This window comes from Clupea harengus, chromosome 24 (genome assembly GCF_900700415.2).
Source record: "Clupea harengus chromosome 24, Ch_v2.0.2, whole genome shotgun sequence".
Taxonomy (NCBI): Eukaryota; Metazoa; Chordata; class Actinopteri; order Clupeiformes; family Clupeidae; genus Clupea; species Clupea harengus.
In genome coordinates, this window is record NC_045175.1 from 4122563 (window position 1) to 4147041 (window position 24479).

The window sequence follows — 24479 nt, forward strand, 5'->3', positions numbered from 1 at the left end:
AACTCTCCCAGCCAGTCAACATGCACAACAGACTGGTGTCCAAGGCAATGATGGCAGCATGGTCCTGGACCAAAGAGCTCTTACCTGGCATATCGGTCACAGTTGGAGAAAAAGTCCACAAGGCAGGCATAGAGGTAGGTTTCTATGGAAACAAAAATGTGGAGGACACGATGTGTTTATGCATCACAACAAAGGGTTTTGTCTAACGTCCTGCAGAGACTTGGTTTTCATGAAGTGGCCAGTTATGTTTATTTATGTTTTTGGTTCCTCCCTGAGAATCGTCAGGCCGCCAGAAACTACGTATAGATTATTCCATATGACTGTAACCATAATACTGGACATCAGCCAGCTGTGTTTACCCACAAATACTGTCCTGACAAATTCAGTCAGCTGATTCTGCAGAATTTCGTAAAACGCACAAGTGGATTGAGGAGAGGCTGTTTGTTTGCTCAGTTCATGAAGGACGTTCTACCAAAATATCCTGTTTCTGAAGTATCTGTGTGTGTGTGTGTGTGTGTGTGTGTGTGTGTGTGTGTGTGTGTGTGTGTGTGTGTGTGTGTTTATGTGTGTGTTTGTGTAGGATAGGTTATAATGACTTCTCTGACAAATGTCAGAGTGTGTGCCGCTCTGCCTGACTAATGAGGACATTTATCCTAAAAGTCAACTTTTGAGAAAAAAATCTCTCTTCCTCTCTCTCTGCGTCTGTCTTTCTCTATAACCTTCTCCCTGTCTCTTTGTGTCTGTCTGTCTGTCTGTCTGTCTGTGTATATTTACAAATACAGGTAAACTGGTCACGCCCAAACATTGAAAGTATCGCTACATTGTGGCATCACACAATGACAGCATAACCCATGCGTCTCATTCCACACACTGCATCTAGAGATAATGGACTCTTCAAGTAGGCGCTAACATGCTAACTAGATATCACTGTAGACGCCGCTCCGCAGTCAGTTTTGGGGGTATCTGGAAACACACACGGATAGGACTGGCATATATCTGGGGCACTGTTAGCGCCTGGCCCAGTGCATCCTGGGAGTCAGCGGTGGCCTGCTCACCTGGCAGGTTGAAGAGGGTGTTGAGGATGTAGAAGCGCTCGGTGTCGTCACGCTGGATGAACTTGTTGGGGTAGAGCTCTCGGATTTCAGGCCTGCACGTAGGGAGAGGGAAGAAAGCAGAGACGCGGAGAGAAGTAGAAAGGGAGAGAGAGAGAGAGAGGGAGAGAGAGAGAGAGAGAGAGAGAGAGACAGAGAGGGGGGATCACAATGTGCACACATTGTTTCTAGGCTGGTTCACCTCTCAGAAATAGGCCCTTAATCAGAGGAGGCTTAATTCTCATCCCCACAACCATATCCACCACCCCAACAAACATCAATATCAATGTGTGTGTGTGTCTCCGTGTGTGTGTGTGTGTGTGTGTGTGTGTGTCTCCGTGTGTGTGTGTGTGTGTCTCCGTGTGTGTGTGTGTGTGTGTGTGTGTGTGTGTGTGTGTGTGTGTGTGTGTGTGTGTGTGTGTGTGTCGGTGTGTGTCGGTGATGTGTAGCATGCTAGGCTCACCCTCGCAGGAAATTGAATCCGTGGACGCAGACCAGGATGTTTCCATAGGCGTCAACCTTCAGCAAGTTGCCGTACATGGTGTCAAACACAAGGCCCCTGGGGGAGAGAGAGAGAGAGAGAGAGAGAGAGAGAGAGGACAGAGGACAGGGAGAGAGAGAGAGAGAGGGGAGAGAGGAGGTGGAGAAAGACAAAACAAGAGGGAAAACCAATCCCTGAGGGTCACACACCGATATCTTCATGCTGACATACACAGAGGTCAAGGCGTGCACTACACTGCCAGCCATCTTTGGTATTTCTGAGGCTCGACCATGAGCAAACGAAGAGTTACAGCACTGAAAAGACTAGTAGGCTAAAGGGAACATCATCTCCCCATACATTTGGGGTTTAAAAAGTGTTTGAGAAACATAACATGTGTAATATATAAAATAGAAATGTAAAACATTTAAAAAATAACCTGACACATAAACCATAACATAAATAGAAAAAAGTATGCACAAGTTTTCACCAATTTTACAACCCCAAGCTCCAAAAAAAGGAAATGACGAAATAACTTGATAATCATTTGCTAAATTAATGTTGTAAAAACGTGACGTTCTGCTGTCTGATGTCATGTTACGGAGATTAAGGAAAATCAGAGCATATACATTTTAAAACTACCTGATCGATCCCGAGGGTGCGTTCCAGTTGTGCTCAGAAGTCGGAACGCTCCCTGAAGTCGGAATTCCACTTCGGTTTTATTTGTGTCTTGTTAAAACACAATACCACAGTAACACAGTACTGTCCAACTACTATCTGTGGACATGTTGCTACGGTGTTTGTATGCGCAAAATACCACATAATGCGTTGTTATCAACTGGTATTGCTAACATTTGTTAACAATAGCTAACAACATCAATTGGTATTGCATTTGTTTTCTGACTTTGTTACTGTAACCTCAGGTGTGACGTCAATCCCAGTTTTAACTTACGAAGTAAATGGGACGCACTGTCACACACCATCAGAGCAACTTCAGCCAATCAGACGGGCTTACCTGGTGGGGAAGGCGGGGTCGTAGACGAAGCTGAGGAGCTCCTGAGGGTATCCGATGGAGACGAGGCGTTCCACAGTCAGGTCGAACCCGAGAGACTCGTACTCTGGAGACTTGTACACTGCAGAGGAGTTACATTTCAAAGGTCAGGGTTACAGAAAGGCCAAAAGTTGAATTTCATGATTTACATTGCATATTGATATCTTACCCCACACACACTGCAGAGTCAAGTGCATTATCGTAATTAACTTTGAAAATCAGTGTTATTGCGCGCGTGTGTGTGTGTGTGTGTGTGTGTGTGTGTGTGTGTGTGTGTGCGTTTGTGAGTGCATTTGTGTATTTATAAATGCCCGAGATGACATTCACACATGATTATACCTCTATGTATGATCCTTCTTATAATGCGTCATACAGCCCCCTTCACCCCCATCACCATGTACAAGATTGTATGTAAACTCATCTGGCAGGTTTCCTAGACAAGAGTGCAACCCTAAGCAGCCCTCATGGGGGCCATGACAACCCCTCAGGCTCTTGACCGCTAGGTGCTAAAAGGGCAATAGTGTCAGAGCTCAGTGCCTCTGCCCTGTTTTTCCCCGTTTCTTTCTCTCTCTCTCTCTCTCTCTCTCTCTCTCTCTCTCTCTCCGCTCATTCATTTCCTTCCTAGAAGACACCTATGTACTTTAGAAAATAAATGATCAACAGTGTGGGACTAGCGTGGAGCAACTGCTGTTTTCTTGTAATAATATTTATAAATAAATAATCATATTTGTAAAACAAATGACTTCAAATGAATTATTATTTATAATAAACAAATAAAAACACAATTCGGGTCAATCATGTGTACAGCCATTATCCACCTGTGCCTGAGTCCTGAGTACCCCCCCCCCCCCCCCCTCCTCTTCTCCCTTCCCCCTGAGAGCACACTGACATACATGCAAATATCTGGTCTGAACACTGTGGTGCTCTCACAGAGTAACTGATGTGTAAACACACACACAGACACACACACACACACACACACACACACACACACACACACACTACAAACTAACAAGTGAAAACAATCTCCCCACGGAGACAGATCCCTGCAGGGTTATGTGGGAGATGACGTGATAAGAATAGCCCCTGCCTGGGGGGGAGGGCCTTCTATGCAGGGCGCAGGTTGGAGTATTTACACTGCACACAGTTGGGGGAACGTACCGTCCTCTTAACTAATCTCACGCCCCGAAAGAGGATCGACTCACTCAATGCAGGACAGACCGCCCCGGCCGACCCCCGGCAGCGGTTCCCGGTCGTTACTGAGACTGACGCTGCCTAGCGATGATGACGCTAATGGACAAAAGACCACCGGAGGCTAGCTAACGCTGTCTGAGTTCTTTTTTTTTTTCCATCCCGCCACAATGCAGTGCACTGAGTTAACTGCGGTTAAAAATAAACAAGAGGCACTATGACGTGGACAAAAAAAGACAACGGCTTGACCCCTAGTTGTGGTGATTGTGAGTCTAGCATAGTCGGACTCGAATGCTATTCATACCAGTGATCTGGATTGGTGTCAGGATAAGAAAGGGAACTTTTTGTTTCTGCTCCCCTAAACTGGAAAGGCGACACATAAGTATAAGTAGGTCTATTTGATGCCCTGAAGGCAGGACAAATGGAGGGTGAGGCAGAGGAGAAAACAGAAGATAAGAGAGAGAGAGAGAAAAAGACAGCAGCAATTAGCATAGTTTTTTGTCTGCCATTCCTTCTCATCTCTCTCTCTCTCTCTATCACACCATTCAGTGTCTGTGTCTCATCTGTTTGTTTATGTGAAGCCGTTTGCTAAACACTGGAAACCTATAAACATTTCATCCATTGCCTTTCCTTCAATCATTGAAGAGAAGAGCCGACAAACCAAATTCTACCAACCATCTATGACATGCAAAATCTGAATGCTGTTTTCAATGGTCTTTTTTCAGTTGTAGATCTATCTGCATATAGTCTGTCAGAGTATTCAGAGTGTCCTTTGTGTGTGTGTGTGTGTGTGTGTGTGTGTGTGTGTGTGTGTGTGTGTGTGTGTGTGTGTGTGTGTTTCAGTATATATGTGTGTTTGTGTGTGTTTGTGTCTGTGTGTATGTATGTGCTTGTGTGTGAGTGTGACTATGTATGTTTGTGTGTGTGTGTGTGTGTGTGTGTGTGTGTGTGTGTGTGTGTGTGTGTGTGTGTGTGTGTGTGTGTGTGTGTGTGTCAACCCATCTGTCCCTGGTATTCTCTTGCTCATCTCTCATCTTTGAGTCTGGCAGACCGCTCCGTGTCTCCCAGACCTCCGAGGCAGAGATGCATGTGAAAGGCTGAGCAGACTAACAAATATACGGAGAGAAGAGAGAAGAGAGAGAGAGAGAGAGAGAGAGAGAGAGAGAGGGAAAGAGAGACAGAGAGAGAGAAAGAGAGGGGGAGGGATAGAGAGAGACAGAGGGAGAGAATGATAGAAAGAGATAGTGAGAGGGACAGAGTGGGAGAGAGATAGATATACAGACAGAGAGAGAGAGAGAGAGAGAGAGATAGAGAAAGAAAGAGGGAGAAAAGAAAAGAGAATTCCCTGTGGTGGCAGGGTCTGTGCCAGCTGAGCAGTGGCCCTCGGCCAGCTCTTTTTTTTCCCTCTCTCTTTCTCTCTCACACACACACACACAATCTCACGCTCACACTCACACACAAACAAATTCTCTTTTTCATTCTCCCTTTTCCTTTTCAGTATATTTATCTTTATTCATTCTCTCTCTCTCTCTCTCTCACTCTCTCACTCTCTCTTTCCCTGTCTTTGTCCCTCTTCTCTTCCCCTCCTTTAACTCTGTGCCACATAGGAACCTATTTTGAGCCCATTTTCCCCTCTCTGTCGACCTTTCCCACCAGCACCCAGCGCTGGTTAACCATGACGCTTGAGGGCCACAACCCTCCATAAAAGCACTTCACCTTCGCTCATGTAAAAGCACCAGAGTTTACCGTGGGTCATGTGTGTTAAGTGTGTGTGTGTGTTTGAGTAGATATGTGTTTGTGTGTGTGTGTGTGTGTTTTAAGTGTGTGTGTGTGTGTTTTAGTATATGTGTGTGTGTGTGTGTGTATGTGTGTGTGTGTGTGTGTGTGTTTTTAAAGTGTGTGTGTGTGTGTGTTTGAGTATATATATGTGTGTTTTTGTGGCCACTTTTGAAGACCACTTCCTTCTACTAAATGGGCCCTGGGAAAAGTGAAAACTCTGTTTTGTGCTTTGAGATATTACCTGCAGAAGTCATAGCTGTGCAGCAAGGCAAAGAACTACACTGCCATCACAGCAGTGCTAAAAAAGAACACATTGTCCAACACAGAGCAGATGTTTAGAAAAAAAATAAATCATATTAACTGTGTCCAAATTATACCTCCACGAGACTCTCAACTGCAATTATGTTTATGTTTAACCTCTTTTAAAGGACCTTTTGGTGCAGGGAGAGGAGAAAACTGCAGCCTTGCGTAACAACACGGGGTGAAAAAAAACACACACATAGGAAACGTGAGTGCCACATCTGCTTCTAAAAAATTAGGTCAAAGGTCATGTTTGTTACATTTTTCTGTCCACTTCCTCCCTACCCCTGCCCAAAATCAGGTCAGTCAATACACACACACACACACACACACACACACACACACACGCACACACGCACACACCAAGATGGACACAAATTAGAGGCAAATGATATTTGCCTGTAAGAAGGGGTGTGCTTGCGCCGTTAACAAGGTGTTGCAACACCGACATTAATTAGTTTTTGATATCCAAGAGCAGCTGTTAGGCAGCTCTAATAGTTAACATATGTGTGGACACACACACACACACACACACACACACACACACACACTTTACTTCTGAATCCCAGCCAGCACCCCCCTCCCAAAACTTTGACTTGTCCCCATTTAAAAATATAGCTCACCCATGAAGCTACAACCGCCAAACACATTCCAATGTGGCGGGGGGCTATAAACCTTTCTTCTCCTTCTCCGATGGGGAGATCTGATGTGGAGCCGCTCCACCCAATGCTATACTACATTCCTCCCTGCATAGCTTATAGGTCTGGACCGCATAGTTACATTAGCCCAACTGTCCGACAGACGGTGAGGGTTTTTTCGGCTTTGTGGATGTCATGAAGGGAAAGCTGGCGGAGGTTACGGACGGTGCCTGTGACGTAGCGGTGGCTTTACCGCTTGTCTAGCTTGCCAAACCACATGGTTTATGGCTCCGGCGGGTGGCACAACCGTAGCCGTATTTCATCCAACTGGGCCGGGAGTGACAGCCGCTCCAGACGTCGCAGACAACGGGCCGCGTTTACTTCCGCAGCTTGTTCTTGCGAAGTCAACCTCCTTGTTAACAGATAGTTATGCTCCTCCCAAAAAAACCTGGAGGGCACTGAGGACACGTTTTGCCTCCATGTCCAAAGGTGTCAATGTCACGTCGGGGAGAGGTGAGAGTCAGGAATGTACCGCCAAAGTGGGGAGGGGGTAGTTTCAACCCCCCTCAAGTTCAACATAGTTCAACACCGCAGACCGAAGTCTGGTCCGAGTAGAGATCAAGGCAGACCTCATGGGCCCCACCTGTGTCTGTCTGTGCTTTGACTCTTTCTCAGTAGAAAGTTGTTGGCAAAGACTACAAGGGATGACAGAAATATAGAGAACGGGAGTCGAAAAACAGACATTTTTTCCTCCTGACAGACGTTCCGGTTTTTGTTTTCTTTATATGAAGCAATAACTTCTTAAAGCTGAAAGGCATTGATATTTGACCACTCCAGACGAGGAAGTAAACGTTCTGTTTGTGTGGTGGAACTCCCTGTGTCCCGGCCTGGTGTGTCTGAATATTTTCCATTGGGTACACACTGTGCAAATAGTGGTGTGTGTGTGCGTGTGAGTGGGTGGTGAGTATCTACATGTTTCAAGCTGATGGTCATCCTTGACACACATCTGAGCCCAGTGAAAACAGATGTGTTCAGGTTACCATGGTGATTTACTGGCAAAAACCGATGTGACTGCTTGTGCGACAATGCCGTGCTGTCAGCACCAGAGCGGAGAGGACCAGGGCAGAGGATTGCGACCTCGTGACCTCTCCCCGGGGGGGAACCACCGTACTTGACCCCGTTTCTCAGTACACGTGAGAACAACAACACACTTGTTTGCCTCCCCCAGTAGGGTCCTCAGTTCAAATACAATCACAGTGGACTTTGCCTGAAGAGGAAGGCGGCTGTGGAGGCTTTATCAAAAGTTAACTATTCACTGTTTTTTGTTTTTGTTTTTGTATTATTTTTGTCAATCTGTGTGTTTGTTTACTTTTCTTTTCCTCTGTATCTGTGATAAAACTTTCTTTTTTTTTAAAGTGTAAAAAAAAAAAAAAATGTAACTTTTCACTATTTTGAGGTATGTTTTATAAGCAACTTGTTTTGGTATCATTTTTTCAAATTCCTGTATAGTATATGGCCATGTGAAGAACAGATAAACACACCTGTCAGGCCCGCTAGCCACGCAGGCTAAGCACTTTGTTGTTCTACGGTTCGTGTCTGACCACCCCGTGAAAATGTACAGCATGACATCCCCAACTATATCACCACAAGATGCCAGTTAGCATGCTAGCTAGCAAGCTTTTATCAGTGCCACCTGTGCTGTTGGGGGTGTTTTTTAAGTTCTTTGTGTAGTTACTGCTGCCTTAAAACACGCAACTTACACCATATCAGTATCTATCAGTAGTTATTGTCAATCATCCTCATTGTGTGAGGATAGAGATCGGAGAGGCGAGCAAAACAAGTCAGCCCCAGTGACAGCCCCATATGGTTGTGAATGTGGCAACAAGGCAGTGCCGTTAAGCCTCCTCACCCCTATTACTCCGACTTGCTGGAACTCTGTGGCCTCGGGGGTGGCGGTGGTGTTGGTGGTGGCAGGTTGGACGCTGGCCCTGCGAGCACTAAGCCGTGGCCTACGGGTTGCAACCCGAGCGCGGTGTGAGACAATGTGATAGCCCGCACTCTTGTAAACATTAGCACTCGGTTACGGGTCCCAGCGAACCCGCGGGGGGGGGATGTCAACAGCTGAGCACCCGCAGAATCTACGCCCCCCACAGGAAATCCACCACCGCTGCAGGCCACAGGTATCTTATGGGGCTGGGGGGGTGTGTGGGGGTGTCTCCGGGGAGCTGGGAGAACAAGCCAACTCAGTGGAGACATCAATATTAAGCGTGTCACTTTGATGACCTGCTTCCCAAAGCTGGCAGAAGGGAAGCCATATTTAGCAGCCAAACACTGCCGTCCCGTTCGGTGGCTTTTGGTCGCTAGGGGCTCAGGAAGGGGCCATGGACTCTGCTCAAATATGTAACGACCGAGAGGAAACGAATCCCTTTCTCCGCTCTCCGGTTACGATGACCTAAAAGATACACAAGAGCTGGAGCCCCGAACTGAGAGGAACAAGGTGGTTTCGGTGACAAACAACCGGTGCTTCAGCGCAGTTCAAATTTAGGCCAGTAATCCTCTCCTGATGACACAGAGCTCTTGCACAGCTCTTCATAGCGAGGCCAGTGAATGTGCTGTGTTGCTGTGCTATATTTCAGGACTTTTCTTTACTGGTTGCAAAGTATATATCTGGACCTTACAGTCCCGAGAACTCTATATTTACTTTAACATTTTGGGTAGCCAATGCGAGAGGCTCCACACTTTCCACAGAGGAAAAGTCACCTTAGTATAAACACTTGAGTCAGCATCTCTGAAGGTTTAACAACATCCAACAACTCACTTCGCTGGTGATACAAATCAACATGGCGGACAAGGTTCGAGGCTCACAACCAAACGTGAAACATGGGGAAACATGAAAAAGGATGATATTTTGGTGTCTGATGTATTGATGTTTATCTAGCTCACCTGCCAAAGTGTAGTCCATATCAAAGCCGAAGCATTTGATCTTCTCCATGGCCAGACTTCTGTTTACAAACACCCTGGGGGAAGGCGGAGGGACAAAGAACATGATGAGAACATGACTGAGCAAACACCCGCCTAGAACTGGCTCCTGCATCTGACACCCATAATTAGTTGTTTCGTGTTTCGAAAATGTTCATGCGGACAAACCATAATATTTATTTAATCTTTGTTCCAATAGTGAGCCGATCAAATTGGAACGGTCAAACAATCTTAAACGTGGCAAACTGGAATGGTAATATAGGGTTTGAAAGACTGTCAACATTTTAATGAAATGTCTGCGTTAACAAACATTTCTGCCTTGTGCCTTATTTGGCTTAGTTCGATTTGGAAGTTCAGTAAACACTTAATCTGCATCAGAGCGCAAGGCTAATCATGACCGCTGAAGCTTCCAGAGGCGTTCGAACGGGGCAGATGAGCCACCCAGCCTTTGATGTTTTTACAGCCAAGCTCTGTTTCAGCCAGGGCTCTCTCGTCGTGTTTTAAATTCCGTCCAGAGAGAAAGCTGCATCTGTCTCCTCAGATTAACCTGACAATTACCTCCGCACACTGTTCTCAGAAGCCACTTGGGCATTCTGGGAAAATAAATCAGCGCTCCAGCAACAGAGGCTGCGTGCAAAGAGTGATCCGCATTGTTCAAGCTCCCTGACATGCTCTATCTTCAGCTCTCGCTAATGGCAGGCTTGGCCACCACTGCTAGCGGCCGACAGGCATGGGGCACACAGACCTTGAGAGGACCAGGGCCCCCACAGTGTATTTACTGGATGGCTGGGGGTTACAAGTTCACCAAAGGACTCGTCTGGAAAACGGCTGTAATATTGACGTTGGTACCCTTTCAATAATAAAAGTGTCAAAAAAACGAGCAAACTTCAATTCAATGACAAAACTCACGGGTATTCCAGCCTTTTAAACAATTAATGATGCTATTGTCTGACATTATGAAAAACCTTTTAAACGCTTATGCTCAACCAAATACATTGAACCCAAACTCTTTGATTCCCGGCCCTTAAACGGTGAACGAATTCCGTGAGTTAAGTGACACACTTGCAAGACTGGGCACAACAAAGTTAACCACACAGTTCCCTAACAACAAACAACCCCCTCCCCCCCCCCCCCCCCCCCCCCCCCCCCCCCCCCTCCCCCCACACACCCTCAGGGTCAGCATTCTGACCTACCTTGTCGCTGCGCCATACTGGACGAGTTCCCACGGGGCATTTTGCCAAACATAAGGAGTGTGAAGCATACTGAAGCTCTGACCATACTGAAGCCCTAGGCTACATTGCCATACAGTCCACCTGTGGGTACCCTATACACAGCGCATAGGCGCATAGGGGCATAGGCCCGAACAAAAGCTCCCTTTCTACTTCGCTTCCTTGCCATTCAGTTTCTGACTTGTTGCAAAAATGATTGTACACAATTCCGTGGCATTCTCTGTTGTTGCCTGTTGTCTGTGTGTGTGTTTGTGGGCGGGGTAGGGTAGGCTGTGGTGGGGTGTGGCGAGGGGGGTCGGGTTTTGGGGTGGGGGGGGGGGGGGGGGGTCAGGCAGGTTGTTTACTTCGCCTCAAAGATATCCAGAACAATCGAGACTCAGATAGCAAACATATGACATGACAAAGTTACTGGTACACTGTGGTGTCACTGACTCTGGTCACAGTAAATGTTTGTTGTCCCCACAAACATTCTGGTCACTAAACATCTTTTTTTTCACTGAACAAGGGAACAAAACTGAGATGAAATCTCAACTCCCAGATCTACACCGAACCTTGAATTCCAAAAAAAATAAGAATACTCACAACTTCATTGAGGCCTTTTGAGGAAAATGATTCCCAAGATGTGGCAGTGTAGGCACCAGCCCAATGTTACACAATCCATTTTTACCCTTTAGTGTTGATTTATTACGGATATTAAGGATAATGGACTATGAACAAATTTGAATATTGGTTTCGACCTTTTCATACACGGGCTTCAGCCTACCATGGAAACACATGCAAACAAACCAGTCCCACCACAACAAGGCAGATACAGTATTTGTGCCCGTGTGGGAGGGCATGGGAGCATTGTCGAGGGTGGGGTGGAGCAGTGATCTCGCTTTTGCAGGCATGTTCTAGAGCTCCAGGGTGGTGAATGACTATAACATTTGCAGTCCGTTCACCAGTGCACTACCCCCTGCCCAACCCCTCCTGCACGGAAGGACATTGACAAAGGGAGGGGTGGGACATATCTATGAAGATAACCAGGATATTGCCTTTTGGACCGGTGAAATACTTCAGCCATATTTAAGCTGACACCAGCACTTTCCGTGAGGCCTTGAGAGACACAGAGCGAATGTTCACCTGCTCTTATCACCGTGGAAACAGGTAACGAGCCGCAGGGGGAATGGAAGAAATCATGTTTCGACACAAGCTCTTGTTAATAACAACAAGGTTTCACATGCAGTTGCGGACGTTAGTGCTGCAAGAAAATGGCATTGGCATTAAGATGAAGAGAAAAAAAAGTGGTGGAAGTCAACTGGTGACAGAGGACTGGGCAGATGTAGGGAGAGTGATGCTGATGAAGGCATACCAGCGATCGGTATGCGGTGAATGTGACAGACACGTGCACACTGTCAAAACACTGAGGCGTTTATCTTACAAGGGCAGGTTACGTAACGTCAGCAGGAGAGGGAAGGCAGGCGAGTTTCCATAGCAAGCGCATTTTGAGCCGGGTTAAACATCGCACAGGTCGCCTGTTTGTCAAAGTCACGTGGGGGAATGCAGTATAGCGAGGGGGGGGGGGGGGGGGGGGTGAAGGGTAAGCTGCTTCATAATCTTGTTTCCAAGCTACAATTTTCACGAAGGATGGGATGTGTGTGTTTGTGAGTGTGTGGGGGGGGGTTTCGCCTATATTTAGATATTGGGGCATTATCTATTTTAGGTCCAGAACTCCAATTACAAGCTTGAGTTACTGCCAAAACACTGTAATCCGTTTTATGAGGGAGCAATGTTTTTGACATTTACAACGTTACCTGATTTATTTAAGGGGCCCGAGACTTGGTACCAAGTGAATGGAGCGGCCTCACAACCACGCACAGTCACTAAGACATCACTGTTTGGGAGGCTCTTGGCTGCCTGTCAGTCACCGAGCGCTACATTTACGGCCAACGTCAGGGAACAATGGGAATGGCTTTGAGCGAGACAGCTGCCGCGGAATAACCCAAAGGGCGCTGACAGACACATACAGCGATTAAAAACGATTTACATTTCAAACCCTTACATACAGCTCTGCTCAATTTCTTCTGCTGCGTTTTCATAACAAAGGACTATATATCAAATAGCCAATACGCTATGATATGGGTGAACACGAGAGACACACTCTACGTGTCTGAAATATTCACTGACTAAAAGTACTTTCAGTACTTCAGTACTGTATTCAGTATTCAGTACTTTTCAAACCCAGACCCAGTCTGCTGTGTGTGTTTTTTCACTCATAACGAACGACTACAACAAATAACCAGTATGATCCGGTTTTTACATGAGAGACCTACATGTTTTTTGGTTCATTTGGATGACATAACTAACCGTCAACCCTAACCTAACTTAAAATCAGGTTACCGGGTCAAAGGAAAAGGAAGGTCTCCATATCTAACCACTGGGGAATAGACACTTAATTTATGGCCGAACGCCGACCATGAGTAGGACTGCACAAACGGTGTCAAAGAGGAGACACTCAAACGGGCCAGAGGAAGTCTATTAGGGACGCAATAAGAAGGGGCCCGTGACACACAAACGCATAAACTACTTCATCAGCCTGCCCAGGCCTGAGGGTTTAAATAGAGGTGAGAGGTACAGCAGACGTGAGGGGACTTTTATGTCACACACAAGTGGAACCCCTCCCCTCCCCCCACGGACACACACCCCTGTTGCCTTGCACATGCATGCATGCATGCATGCATGCATACACATACACACACACACACACACACACACACACACACACTAACACACTCACACACATACATGCACACAGGTCTCGCAGGTATCATACTTACGTAAGGGCTCTCAACTCACACACACACTTTCTCTCTCACAGACACACACACATCTCACAGGTATCAAATCTCTCTCTCTCTCTCTCACACACACTCTCTCTCTCTTTCACACACACACACACACACACACACACACACACACACACACACACACTCTCTCTCACACACACACACACACACTAACTCTGTCTCTCACACACACACACAGGTCTCACGGGTACCATACCTATGGTAGGGCTCTCTCCTGTACTTCTTCATCGCTAGACCGTCCATGTTGGCCGGCAGGTCTGCGTAGTTCTGTAGCCGATCGCTCCATGAGGTCGTCATCTTCTCCGCGAAAATCTCTTTTTAATTCAATCTGGCAAAATAGGGAGAGGCACAAAAGTAGGAATGTCTCACACCTTCAGACAAGTCTGGTGGTTAAGGCACAAGTTTCAACTGGGGAAGCACACCTCAAGGCAAAGGCAACTCGCCTTTATATTTAAAGGAAGACTTAAGATCATCGACTGATGATGCAATCAGGCCTTTCTATTCACGTGACCTGTCAGGCTACAATACCTGGACACACCAGCAAACTGCTCTCGTCTGAATGCCTTCACTGACCGTCTTGAAAGATTAGATAACAAGAGTGAATAGAAATTGATTGAAGTCATTACAGGGGGAAATGCTCGCACAACACAAAAGCATTTGAGTGGAAACAAATATCAGCTTCATAAATAGAGGACCGTCATTACAAAGAAAAAACAAGCAGCCACTTAATTTCAAGTTGTTTTAGGTACAATAATGTCCGTACGTACTATGTAATAATACATTAACTAAGGGTTTTCATGCAAAGTTCCTCATAATGTTACTAGTTTCTCACTCTAACAATAAAACCTTACCAAAACCCTAATTATGCCTTGCACTTATATATTGCACAAAGGAATTACTTCAGTAAGAACACTGTAACTAAGGCTAAAGAAAAGCCTCTCCAAGCCCTCACAAATCAATAACAGGAATGTGTCCCCATGATGTCATCTACCACAGGGTGAAGAAGTGGGAGATATGGAGCCTGTCACTAAAGATGGTAAGTTGCAAATGCCTACCCTCCCGCAAAAGTAGCACATCCGACGCCTTCACTGTCAATGTGAACCTGCTGAACTCAGCCTTTTCTGTACCATTCATCACTACGGGCTGGAATGCGCAAACAAGTAGCCTAAGAGAGCCCTGGGCCAGAGCAGCGGTGGACTTTTGCAGAAGACCCACAGGCTTCCTTACAGAGGCCCCAGGAAATCTGTGGGGCCGAGTTAGCGCACACACATACATACACACACAACTCGACCCCCTTTTGCTGTGCTTCTGGTGCTCTGCTGGCCCCCAGTTTCCATGTCAGCAGCTACAGTTGGTAAGAGTTAACAGAGCTAGATGCAGGGGAGAGAGTGAGAGGCCCCTCTGGATTCTAGGGCTCCAAGAGGGCGGTTTTAGTTGCACGAAGAAACTAGGTTAAAAAACAAATCAACTACTTTAAGCTGGTGACGACGGCAGCTCCTGGCGCTTTAACTTTAACGTCGTCGTTACAAATTGCTTTCAAAGAGTGATACTGGAAACTAACATCGTTGAGTGATGACATTTCTGATACGCATGTAATATGACGCGTCTGCCTGATGTTAAACAACAGACAAAATATTTAAATTCGTTCGACCAGGTTGTAGACCAGAGTATCCCTGCCCCACAGCGGGGGAAGCTATGGCCTATCTAAACAAACCCAGCTGTTCGCAATGTTACAAAGCCTAGATGGATGATGATAATGATTCTCGACCAGATTTAAACTACGCAAATGAGCAATACGGAAGTATGAAATTAAATATCCTCGTTCAAGTGCAGTGTTAACTACATTAAAGGGACGCTACGTTTAGCTCCATCGCAGAGCAGAGATCGCGCTCAGGTGTCGATTTCGAGTCGTTCCTTTCAGAAAACAAAGAAGCCCAGTGAATAGTCGTCAGTAATAAGCAGGTAGCGTACACTATTCTGATGGTAGTAACTTGTTACGACTTGTGGATGAACTGGTAACCATCATGTTTAGGCCACTTGATGTTTACATAGCTCTGGGTAGGTAGAGGAAACTCGCGCAGAGACAAGTCAACAACAATGGGCGACTGACAGAGGTCTCCTGGACGCACCCCACAGCCCTTAAACACGCAAATAATAGCCTAACCCTTTTTTGGCTGACCTAATTTGTTCCCTTGCCAATTTGCCTCCCTATGGCTTTGCAAACTTACTTTTTATTTGGAAAGTCCAAGAGAAGGCAAGTCAGCAGAAGGCTAAATCCAAAATAAAATCCAACCATTCCAAAAAGAGATCACTGTCAAAGAGTTGAGAAAAATAACTAACAAAACGCTAAGGCCAAGTGACGTTGCATTAGCCAGCGAGATTTCCCCTAGGGCAGCAGATGTTGACACAGTGATTTGCAAAGCCGCCGATCCGGTGACTTTTAAGAGATAAAAGGCAGAAACACCAGCTCTCCCTTAATCTAGAGGCACACTATTAGGTAACTCGATCGCTGCATTATTGTGCAGAAAAATAGCTGAAGGGCTTGCATGCTAACTCTGTCAACTGCTTGCATTAACACACAATTCATGGTTTGATTAAAGCCTGCTTGAAAAATGAATGTCGTGTCGTTTTCCTGCGCTGAACAAGAATCCTTTTGTTTCGGAGGCCATCCACTTATTCATCAAATGAAAGGTCTCCAACAAACAAGTATGCTTTTGCTGATTTCGAGTCGCGTACTCACCTTCCTTGCTGAAACAACTGCACTGGCTGGAAATCTGGGCATGCGCTTGGCAAAAGACCAAATAAGAAGTGTTCATGCAAAAGCAAACGTTACTGTAAGTTAGTTGCTGTTTAATCTGTGTTCTTTTGACTAGACTACAGTGAATGACAAGGTTTGTTTCGCAAGGCTTGAGCTAGCTGGCAGTTATTACGGGGCAGTGGGCGGAGCTTTGCCTCTATCAAGGGGGAGGGTTTACGTGTCATTCATCGCATAAGATCAGTGAAGTTGCCTTGGCAGAATGCCGCGACCGTACTCTTCATAATCTAAAGTCACGCCATTAACAATTTTGGAGGCAGATTTAAGTCCACCAATCAGGTATTGGGTTGTCCTTGATATGTCCCAATTGTACTGTCAAAGGCCATCACAATGGAACAACGGCTTATGTGGCCTACGTGGATGATTCAATTGTCCTCTTTGTCCCATGAGCTACTCAACATGTAAACTATGCGTGACAACATTTAGATATATTATTCTAAGAATGCGTTATGCGATAGCAGAAAGGCGTCTATTAGGGAAAAATACCCTAGGTCTGAGGTGAGTTTACCTCAAACGCTCATTTGGTGGCAATAGCAGTCAAAACCAGAGTTTAGCAAAGCCTTAATAAAGGTGTATACATATTGAACCTTTTTTTTTTTCATTGAGTAGCCAGAGTGATGCTGCGTTATGGTAAGATTTGTACTGTGATCCAATTGAATGATTTTGGCTAGGGATCCAGAGCTACTGTGATCTATATGGAGAATTGTACAGGCCTGTAAGGATGTTGGTCCATATAGAAGAGCGTTGAAACTCACAGTTGTGATGTACATCTGATGTTTTTAATAAAAAAAGACAATGTGTATCGCATGCATATTGCTTTTCTCATTAAAGTTTTGTATTTTGTTTACATGTTCTGGTCTGGGACATGTAGGCCTAATACTAGTATACAAAAACGTTTGATCTAGAGACTTTCGAAGCCCAGGCACCTTCATTTTCTGGATTTGGTAGATGAGATCAATATCGTAAATTGAGACATTTTTGACAAAGGAAATTACAGTACACAATGAGCCTTTAAACTAAAGCGTTTCACGCTCAGCAAATGATGCCAAAAATGCGGGGAATGACTAGAGCATTTTTAGTCAGGCCTGTGTAGGTCTTAATCTTACCAACAGAGGGCAGCATCATACTTCATTTGGAAATCAGCTGATGCCGACTTCACAGGCTGTAGAATGATGAGGTTAAATTAAGGAATAGCAGATAATGTTGGAGTAGATTATACCTGAAATCTAAATCACCAAGAAACGTATAGCAGTGGCGCAGTTGTTTTGCGTTCGTGCGTTGTAAAGACGAAAATGAAGGCATTTGGAACAAGAATTTAGTTTGAAGGTTAATCATTTTGCTTTTAGGCTAAATCTCAATCATATGGCATGACCTGGTGAAAACAAAGTGTCGGATTCCACAGTTATTTAGAAATACTCTTTTAAATAAGAATATTTCTCATATATGAATCCAGTTGGTCCTAATCCATTTGTGTGTGGTCTGTGATTTGTCTTAGGTGTGAATGACTTAGCGTCTCGATAAAATCTTTCTCGCTGACATCAGCACTGCACCAAAACGTACAGTTCCACCCAGGCCTAACTGCTGCGCTGTATACATTAACAACGTATAGTTTGTATCATATAGCGCTAACATGCCACTGCGCCAGTGAAAACCTCATACAAGGTGGATTTGGATAGGCTTGACGTTTTTAGGAAGGGGCAGGCTCTTGCACATCTGCAGCAAAGACAGGTTGTGCCTTGGCATCAGCATCAGTCAATTATTGATTGGCGCGTTCCTCGGGTATATAAAGGAGACGCAACCCTAGTTCGACTCCCTCCTCCTAAACGCCATGATGAGCTACGGATCTGATATCTACTCTGCCTCCTCTTACCGGAAGATTTTCGGGGACTCTCCCCGCTATTCTTCCCCATCCCGCATGATGAGCGGCAGCTCATCGCGCAGTGGGACCAGTGGGTACCGGTCCCACTCCGCCTCCCGCAATGGCGCGTCCTCCCTCACCTCTTACAAGAGGTCCGCGCGTCCTAACTACTCGATGATGCCGATGGAAAACTTTGATCTGTCTCAAAGTTCGGTTCTCAACAATGAGTTCAAAATCATCCGCACCAACGAGAAAGAGCAGATGCAGGGGCTCAACGACCGCTTTGCCATGTTCATCGACAAGGTCCGCACCCTCGAGCAGCAGAACAAGGTTCTGGAGACGGAGCTGGTGACGCTGCGCCAGCGGACGACCGAGCCGTCGCGCCTGGCTGATCTCTATCAACAGGAGATCCGCGAACTGCGCTCCCAGGTCGAGGAGCTCAACGGCGAAAAGTCCCAGATTCTGATCGAGCGCGACAATATCGAGGACGACCTGCAGAAACTCAGGGGCAAGTACGATGACGAGGTGAACAACCGGGAGCAGGCGGAGCAGACACTTAAGGTGTTCAAAAAGGATGTGGACGACGCCACCATGGTGCGCCTGGACCTGGAGAAGAAAGTGGAGTCTCTGCTGGACGAGATCAACTTCCTCAGGAAAGTGCACGAAGAGGAGGTGGCGGAGCTGATGAACATGATTCAGGCAGCGCAGGTGTCCGTGGAGATGGAGGTATCCAAGCCCGACCTCACCTCCGCGCTGAAAGAGATCCGCGAGCAGTACGACTCCGTGGCGGCCAAGAACTTGACGTCGGCGGAAGAGTGGTACAAGTCCAAGTTTGCCGACCTGAGCGACCAGGCCACCCGCAGCAACGAGGCCATCCGCGCTAGCCGCGAGGAGATCAACGAGTTCCGTAGGCAGCTGCAGTCCAAGACCATTGAGATCGAGAGCATGAGGGGAACCAACGAGTCCCTGGAAAGGCAGATCAATGAGATGGAGGACAGGCACAACTCCGAAATCATGGGCTACCAGGTGAGATGCCTTAGAAATTATAATTGTTGCCTGTTGGATGGTTCAGACCATTAATAGAAAGAGGATACTTTGTAACTGTGCTTCATGCTACATGCACCTGAAATAAATTAAGAGTAGCGGGATTGTTGTTTCATAGACTTCATAAATGTTGAAAGGAGATTGTGAATTAAGGACTGAATTAAGGATGTGTATGTCTGAACTTCAAAAATGATGCAAAGTACGATATTCAATAAAAATGCACATATCACAATAACAAAGTACAATTAAAACAAATAACTGAGGGCAATAAAATAAAATTAAATAAGATAGTTCTTAGAAGTCCATTACGGTGCAGTACAAAGCAAAATGCAATGATGCATTGATCAGGTCAATAAGGCGTGACCAGAATTCTCTGTCCATGGTACTGATAACCGCACACGATGGAGTAGCGTAATTATTGCTTCAAGGGCGTACTCCTACGACCCAAGGTCAAGCGGTGTTTGAAAATGATATATACAGAATCAAACAGTTACTTCAACTAAGCTTTATTTTAAACTCAGGATGATTTTCGTTTTTTTTTATTATTATTTTGTGTGTCTACCTATGTGTGAGACGATAGTCGTTCGAAAACGATGACAATCTTTCCTGAGAAAGATACAGAAATTATTGATATAGATAGAAAGATACAACAAAGACAGTGTTAAGAATAACCCAGAGAATGACCTCACTGATCGGAGTGAGTATAACACAAAGAAAGAGGTATTTCAGTCAGTGACAGAGGCAGAGAAGCCACTGGTCCGAGATTAATGTGATAAATTATTAATACAGATCTGGAGCAACCAGCCATACTTAAAATGACATCACAAGCTTTTCTCTCCCTCTCCCCCACTCTCTCTCTCTCTCCCTCTCCCTCTCCCTCTTTCTCTCTCTCTCTCTCTCTCTCTCTCTCTAAAGGACTCTGTTGGTCAGCTGGAGAATGAACTCAGGACCACTAAGAGTGAGATGTCCCGTCACCTGAGGGAGTACCAGGACTTACTGAATGTCAAAATGGCCCTGGATATTGAAATTGCTGCATACAGGTACCACGCCTTGGTCAGCCGTGTTTACTAACAGTTTACTCCAGTGTTTACTAACAGTCAGGCACTGTGCTATGTGTGAATTCATGCGGATTCAAATAAATAGCAGCAGTTATGTGTATAAAGTCAGTGTAGGCAGCTTGGCCTCCATGTCAATTTGCCTCTGTGGTTCTCTGCAGTAAATTATTAAAACGCTGTCTCTCACACAATCTCCGTCTCTCACTTTCTCTTCCTCTCTCTCTTTCACATTCACGCTCACACTCTCTCACTCCCCCTCTCCTCCCCTCTCCCTTTCTCTCTCTGTCTCTCTCTATCCCTCTCTCTCTCTCTCTCACCCTTCTCTCCTCAGGAAACTGCTGGAGGGTGAGGAGACCCGCATCAGCACGGGTATCAACTTCCCCATGCCTTCCTCCGGCTCGGGCAGCCAGAGCTACAGCTACCAGACCCGCATGTACACCAGCGGCGGTGGCAGCTCCAGCAGGGGCAAGAAAGACAAGGACGAGGAGCAGCAGCAGCAGAGCCAGAGCAAGACCAGCAAGCAGGAGATGTACGAGGAGTCCATGGTCTCCAGCAAGAAGATGGAGCAGCACGACACCACTGATGTGAACGCCACCAGCCAGAAGAACTAAAAACACCCCGCCACCTTCTCTTTCCTCCCTTATTCTGTCCTTTTTCTCGCTTCTCCCTCACTGTTCTCTATCCCTTTCTCCTTCTTCCTCAGGGGTTGTCTCAGAGGGGAATTCAGTGTGTACAAGTTCACTCTCCACTCACCAAGTACAATAGTCTCTCTCTCTCTCTCTCTCTCTCTCTCTCTGTCTGTCTCTCTCTCTCTCTCTCTCGCTCTCCTATAGTCTCTGATAAAGGACGCCAGTCCGTGTAAGCATTCTGCACTCTCCTGAACACCAAATTCAGGAGGCACTTTGAGGTGTAGGAACATACAGTACAACACTCTTACAGTCTTTCACTCACGGAGGCCCAATGGGTCACGCCTCTGCGTAGATGTCAAATCTTAAGTGCACTGCCAACAGCCGCTAGAGTTACACACATTCCAGATGACACGACTCTGTATTTGTGTGTGCACTTGTGAGACAAGCATGTGCACGTGTGCATCCCTGTGCACAATGATATCAAGACGCTCGCTCGTTGTTCGGCTCGATGAACACTTAAGGCCTTTTTGTCAGACTCACAAAAGCAAGATAATTCAGGAAAAAAAGCGAGTAACAGCTTAAAGCTTGACGTTTCTCCGAGGCTATGTGTGAGCTAGTCTCCGCTGAGTTGTTAGTAGCACATGTCATTGTCATCAAAAGTTAGGACACTATTCGAGCTTGTGAACGTGACTTTGGCTGAGCCGCGATTAGGCGGATGAAGCCCTTCGACACAGAGGTGAGGTTGATGACCACACCCTCCGAAGCACTTTCTATAAATGACGTGTCGTTGATGAAGAACGGCCTTGCGGATACACTAGTCTCATCACTGCCAAACACATCCGTCTCTTTGCCCCGGTCCGCTCTCCCTTCAGCATGACAGTACTGAGTCGCAGTCAACGACTGGAAAGTATAACTTTTCAAAGTCACCAAAAGGAACCAAATCATAAACACATCAAAATGGTTCCTAAATAAACAGAAATACAACATCAAAAAAGACAAATTCCTCTCCAAGATTGCTCTTGGGTGCCAATAATGTGACCCTCTGCCCCTGTCCCCCCTTTAGGATCTAGAGTAAAGCTAGCTAGACATATCCCAGCATAGTAATCAACTTTGCATGATATATAGCTCATGTTTGCATGGTGACTATCACTGAGCCATTCCACATATTCTCTATCCCCGTTTAGGCCCAGAGAAGATGCTAGGTTCTCTCCATTCCCTCATGGGCCCATTCATCTCAGTGTGTGCTTGTAGCTAGCCCGCTAGGCTAGGGTAGGCTAAGCTAGGCGTGAGAGTAATGCTGTTTTACTAAGGATGTGACTGCTTTCCACTAGGTTTAATTGCCTTTTTTGTCACAATGCTGCTGAGTGCTTGTGTGATCATGTTGAAAGTATACTTAAATTCAGGGCACTTATTGTCGTCAGTGCGAGCACTATGTCGTGCGGGCTTGACTATCAAACAGGTGTTCGGTGCGTAAAAGACGGCAGGTGTCCTCGTGCCTACAAGGACACAGGTGTCGAGATAGAAAGAGCGAGAGAATGATAGAAATGATGAAGTCAGAATGGGAGAAATGGGGTAAGGTGGAAGTTAAGAGATCACATGAGTTGTTCCAGATGAGGCTAAAAAGTGAATGTCCGTTAGCACAATTGCATGGGCTGCCAATACCAACTGAATGAATTTGTAAAAAAAAAAAAAGAAAAACGAAAGAGATCAAGAAACGAAAGCAAAAAATCTTTGTCAATTAGTCAGGGGCCACGTGTGGCATAGATTTGTATGCACAACTAAAAAAAAACAACTACAATGGGATGCCTGAAGCACATTCTGAAAAATCAGACCATCAGAATCTCCACTCAGTATGAATGAGCTTTAGCACCAGATTATTTCAGTCAGAAATTAAGCCAAAAAAAAAAAAACGACAACACACACTCAACGACGCACACACACCGTATAAGTAGCAGCTTTTTTTCATTTCTCTTCTGCACTGCCAGATTACACACACACACACACTTTCTCTCTCTAGCCTTCTGCACAGGTCGTGGCGACATGCCTTGATGTGCTTCAGTCTTTTGCTGTAAACACGTGTTGATTGTACTACAGGAAAACTGGTCCGCTCAGCACAGGACAGGCACTGGTTTTGGTGTCAGCTGGTACAGGATGTTGAAGTGCGGGCACATTTCCACTGTGACACCTGATGGGCGAGTTGTTTAGCTTATTTGTTTGTTTGTTTGTTTGTTTGTTTCGGGCAGGAATTTCAGGCAAATCTGGAAGTTTGCGCTGGCATTCCTTTTTTTCCAGACAGGCTCCCTCCAGAACAGTTATTCTGGCTGTGCAGCAAATCTGGATCTAAACGGCAAAATCTAAAGATCTTGATGTAACGCCATATCAGTAAGAAAGGTCACAGGTCAAAGGGCAAACTATAGGAAGCTTTTATAAAATGCCTAATTAAGACTATAAGCAACACCAAAAAGAACAACGACAGCAACAAAAACAAAAAAAATAAGACACAAACAAACAAAGCAAGACTCCTACCGCACGCACTGCCAAATATTTTTGCAATGCATGTACGACCAACATTCCTCAAAAAACAACCAATAGTCCTTTTCATTGTCATCTCCACAACAAAAACCACACCGTCATCCACAACGCAAGTCTGTGTACTGTTACTATAGAATGAATGCTGTAGGGTTTCAAATTGCCTTAAAACACCAGCCGCTCTTGAATCTGGCAGTGTGTGTCGTGTATGGTTCAGCTTCGGATATATACACCCACCATTTCTCTGTGTTGACCTTCTGCATTAGAATCTACCATGCTATCTGAAGTACATTTGGGGAAAACAGTAAACCATTGTAACTGAATGTAGTTCATACTATCCTCTGACTCCAACTGCTGTATGGCACATATCAATAAAGACTTGATATTATGAAGACCCACGTGCTACGCCACTTCATTTCTTGTTTGTTTGTCTGTTCTGTCAGGAGTAAGACCCACAATAATTGCATGATTTACTACAAAGTAGTAAATATATACTATATACTATACGATATATACTGCACATATACTACACAAGACATGCAATATACGTGCTATGCACATGTAGCTAAATATGCCTTCATATGTATCCTGGCCTGTTATGTTCTTGCACAAAACATCTCTCCTGGTGTTTGTCTGTCCACCATTGTTTTCGCAGTGCTGCACCTCATTGACAGTAATTAAATTAACTCTCTATCTTAAGTCAAGTATCTCGACTCATCAAGTTCAGCTGATGAGATGAACCCCCCCCCCATTAATTAACCCATTGTACTCATATCAACATGTAAATAATGACTACGAGCCAGAGACACATTTTGTCCTTTCACTGGCTGATTATGCACGGGGAAGCAGGGGTGTGATCCGAATGCCACCGGCCTTATGTTCCGCATCCGAGGTGGTAGATGAGTGCGGATACACTTCCTGGAAACCATATCGGAGGGCCCGGCGCAAGCACTCATATAATCCAATC

At 45.7% G+C, this 24479-nt stretch overlaps 2 protein-coding genes across 4 annotated transcripts in view; one reads left to right on the forward strand and one right to left on the reverse strand.

Moving 5' to 3' along the window:
• The window catches only part of nt5c2b (5'-nucleotidase, cytosolic IIb), a 32048-nt gene extending 15512 nt beyond the window's left edge, over nt 1-16536 (reverse strand). Inside the window, exons 1-7 of one of the 3 annotated variants that reach the window (XM_012817180.2) lie at nt 16323-16536; nt 13779-13910; nt 9472-9545; nt 2585-2702; nt 1555-1650; nt 1056-1147; nt 85-142 (exon numbers count right to left, since the gene is read on the reverse strand). In XM_012817180.2, coding sequence (XP_012672634.1) covers nt 85-142; nt 1056-1147; nt 1555-1650; nt 2585-2702; nt 9472-9545; nt 13779-13879 — 539 coding nt within the window. In that variant the 5' untranslated portion in view covers nt 13880-13910; nt 16323-16536. The other 2 variants (XM_031561884.1, XM_031561885.2) reach the window with 2 other exon arrangements.
• A 1590-nt stretch (nt 16537-18126) lies between these two features.
• Nucleotides 18127-23906, forward strand: inab (internexin neuronal intermediate filament protein, alpha b). Its single transcript, XM_012817163.3, has 3 exons — nt 18127-19281; nt 20215-20339; nt 20686-23906. The coding sequence occupies exons 1-3, from the start codon at nt 18226-18228 to the stop codon at nt 20963-20965; spliced, it is 1461 nt and encodes a 486-aa protein (XP_012672617.2). The 5' UTR covers nt 18127-18225; the 3' UTR covers nt 20966-23906.
• Nucleotides 23907-24479: the final 573 nt, after the last annotated feature.

Coding starts and splice junctions, on each gene's coding strand:
- inab (XM_012817163.3), top strand. CDS start 18,226: ATGATGAGCTACGGATCTGATATCTACTCTGCCTCCTCTTACCGGAAG. Junction 19,282..20,214: donor CCGAAATCATGGGCTACCAG/GTGAGATGCCTT, acceptor CTCTCTCTAAAG/GACTCTGTTGGTCAGCTGGA. Junction 20,340..20,685: donor ATTGAAATTGCTGCATACAG/GTACCACGCCTT, acceptor TTCTCTCCTCAG/GAAACTGCTGGAGGGTGAGG.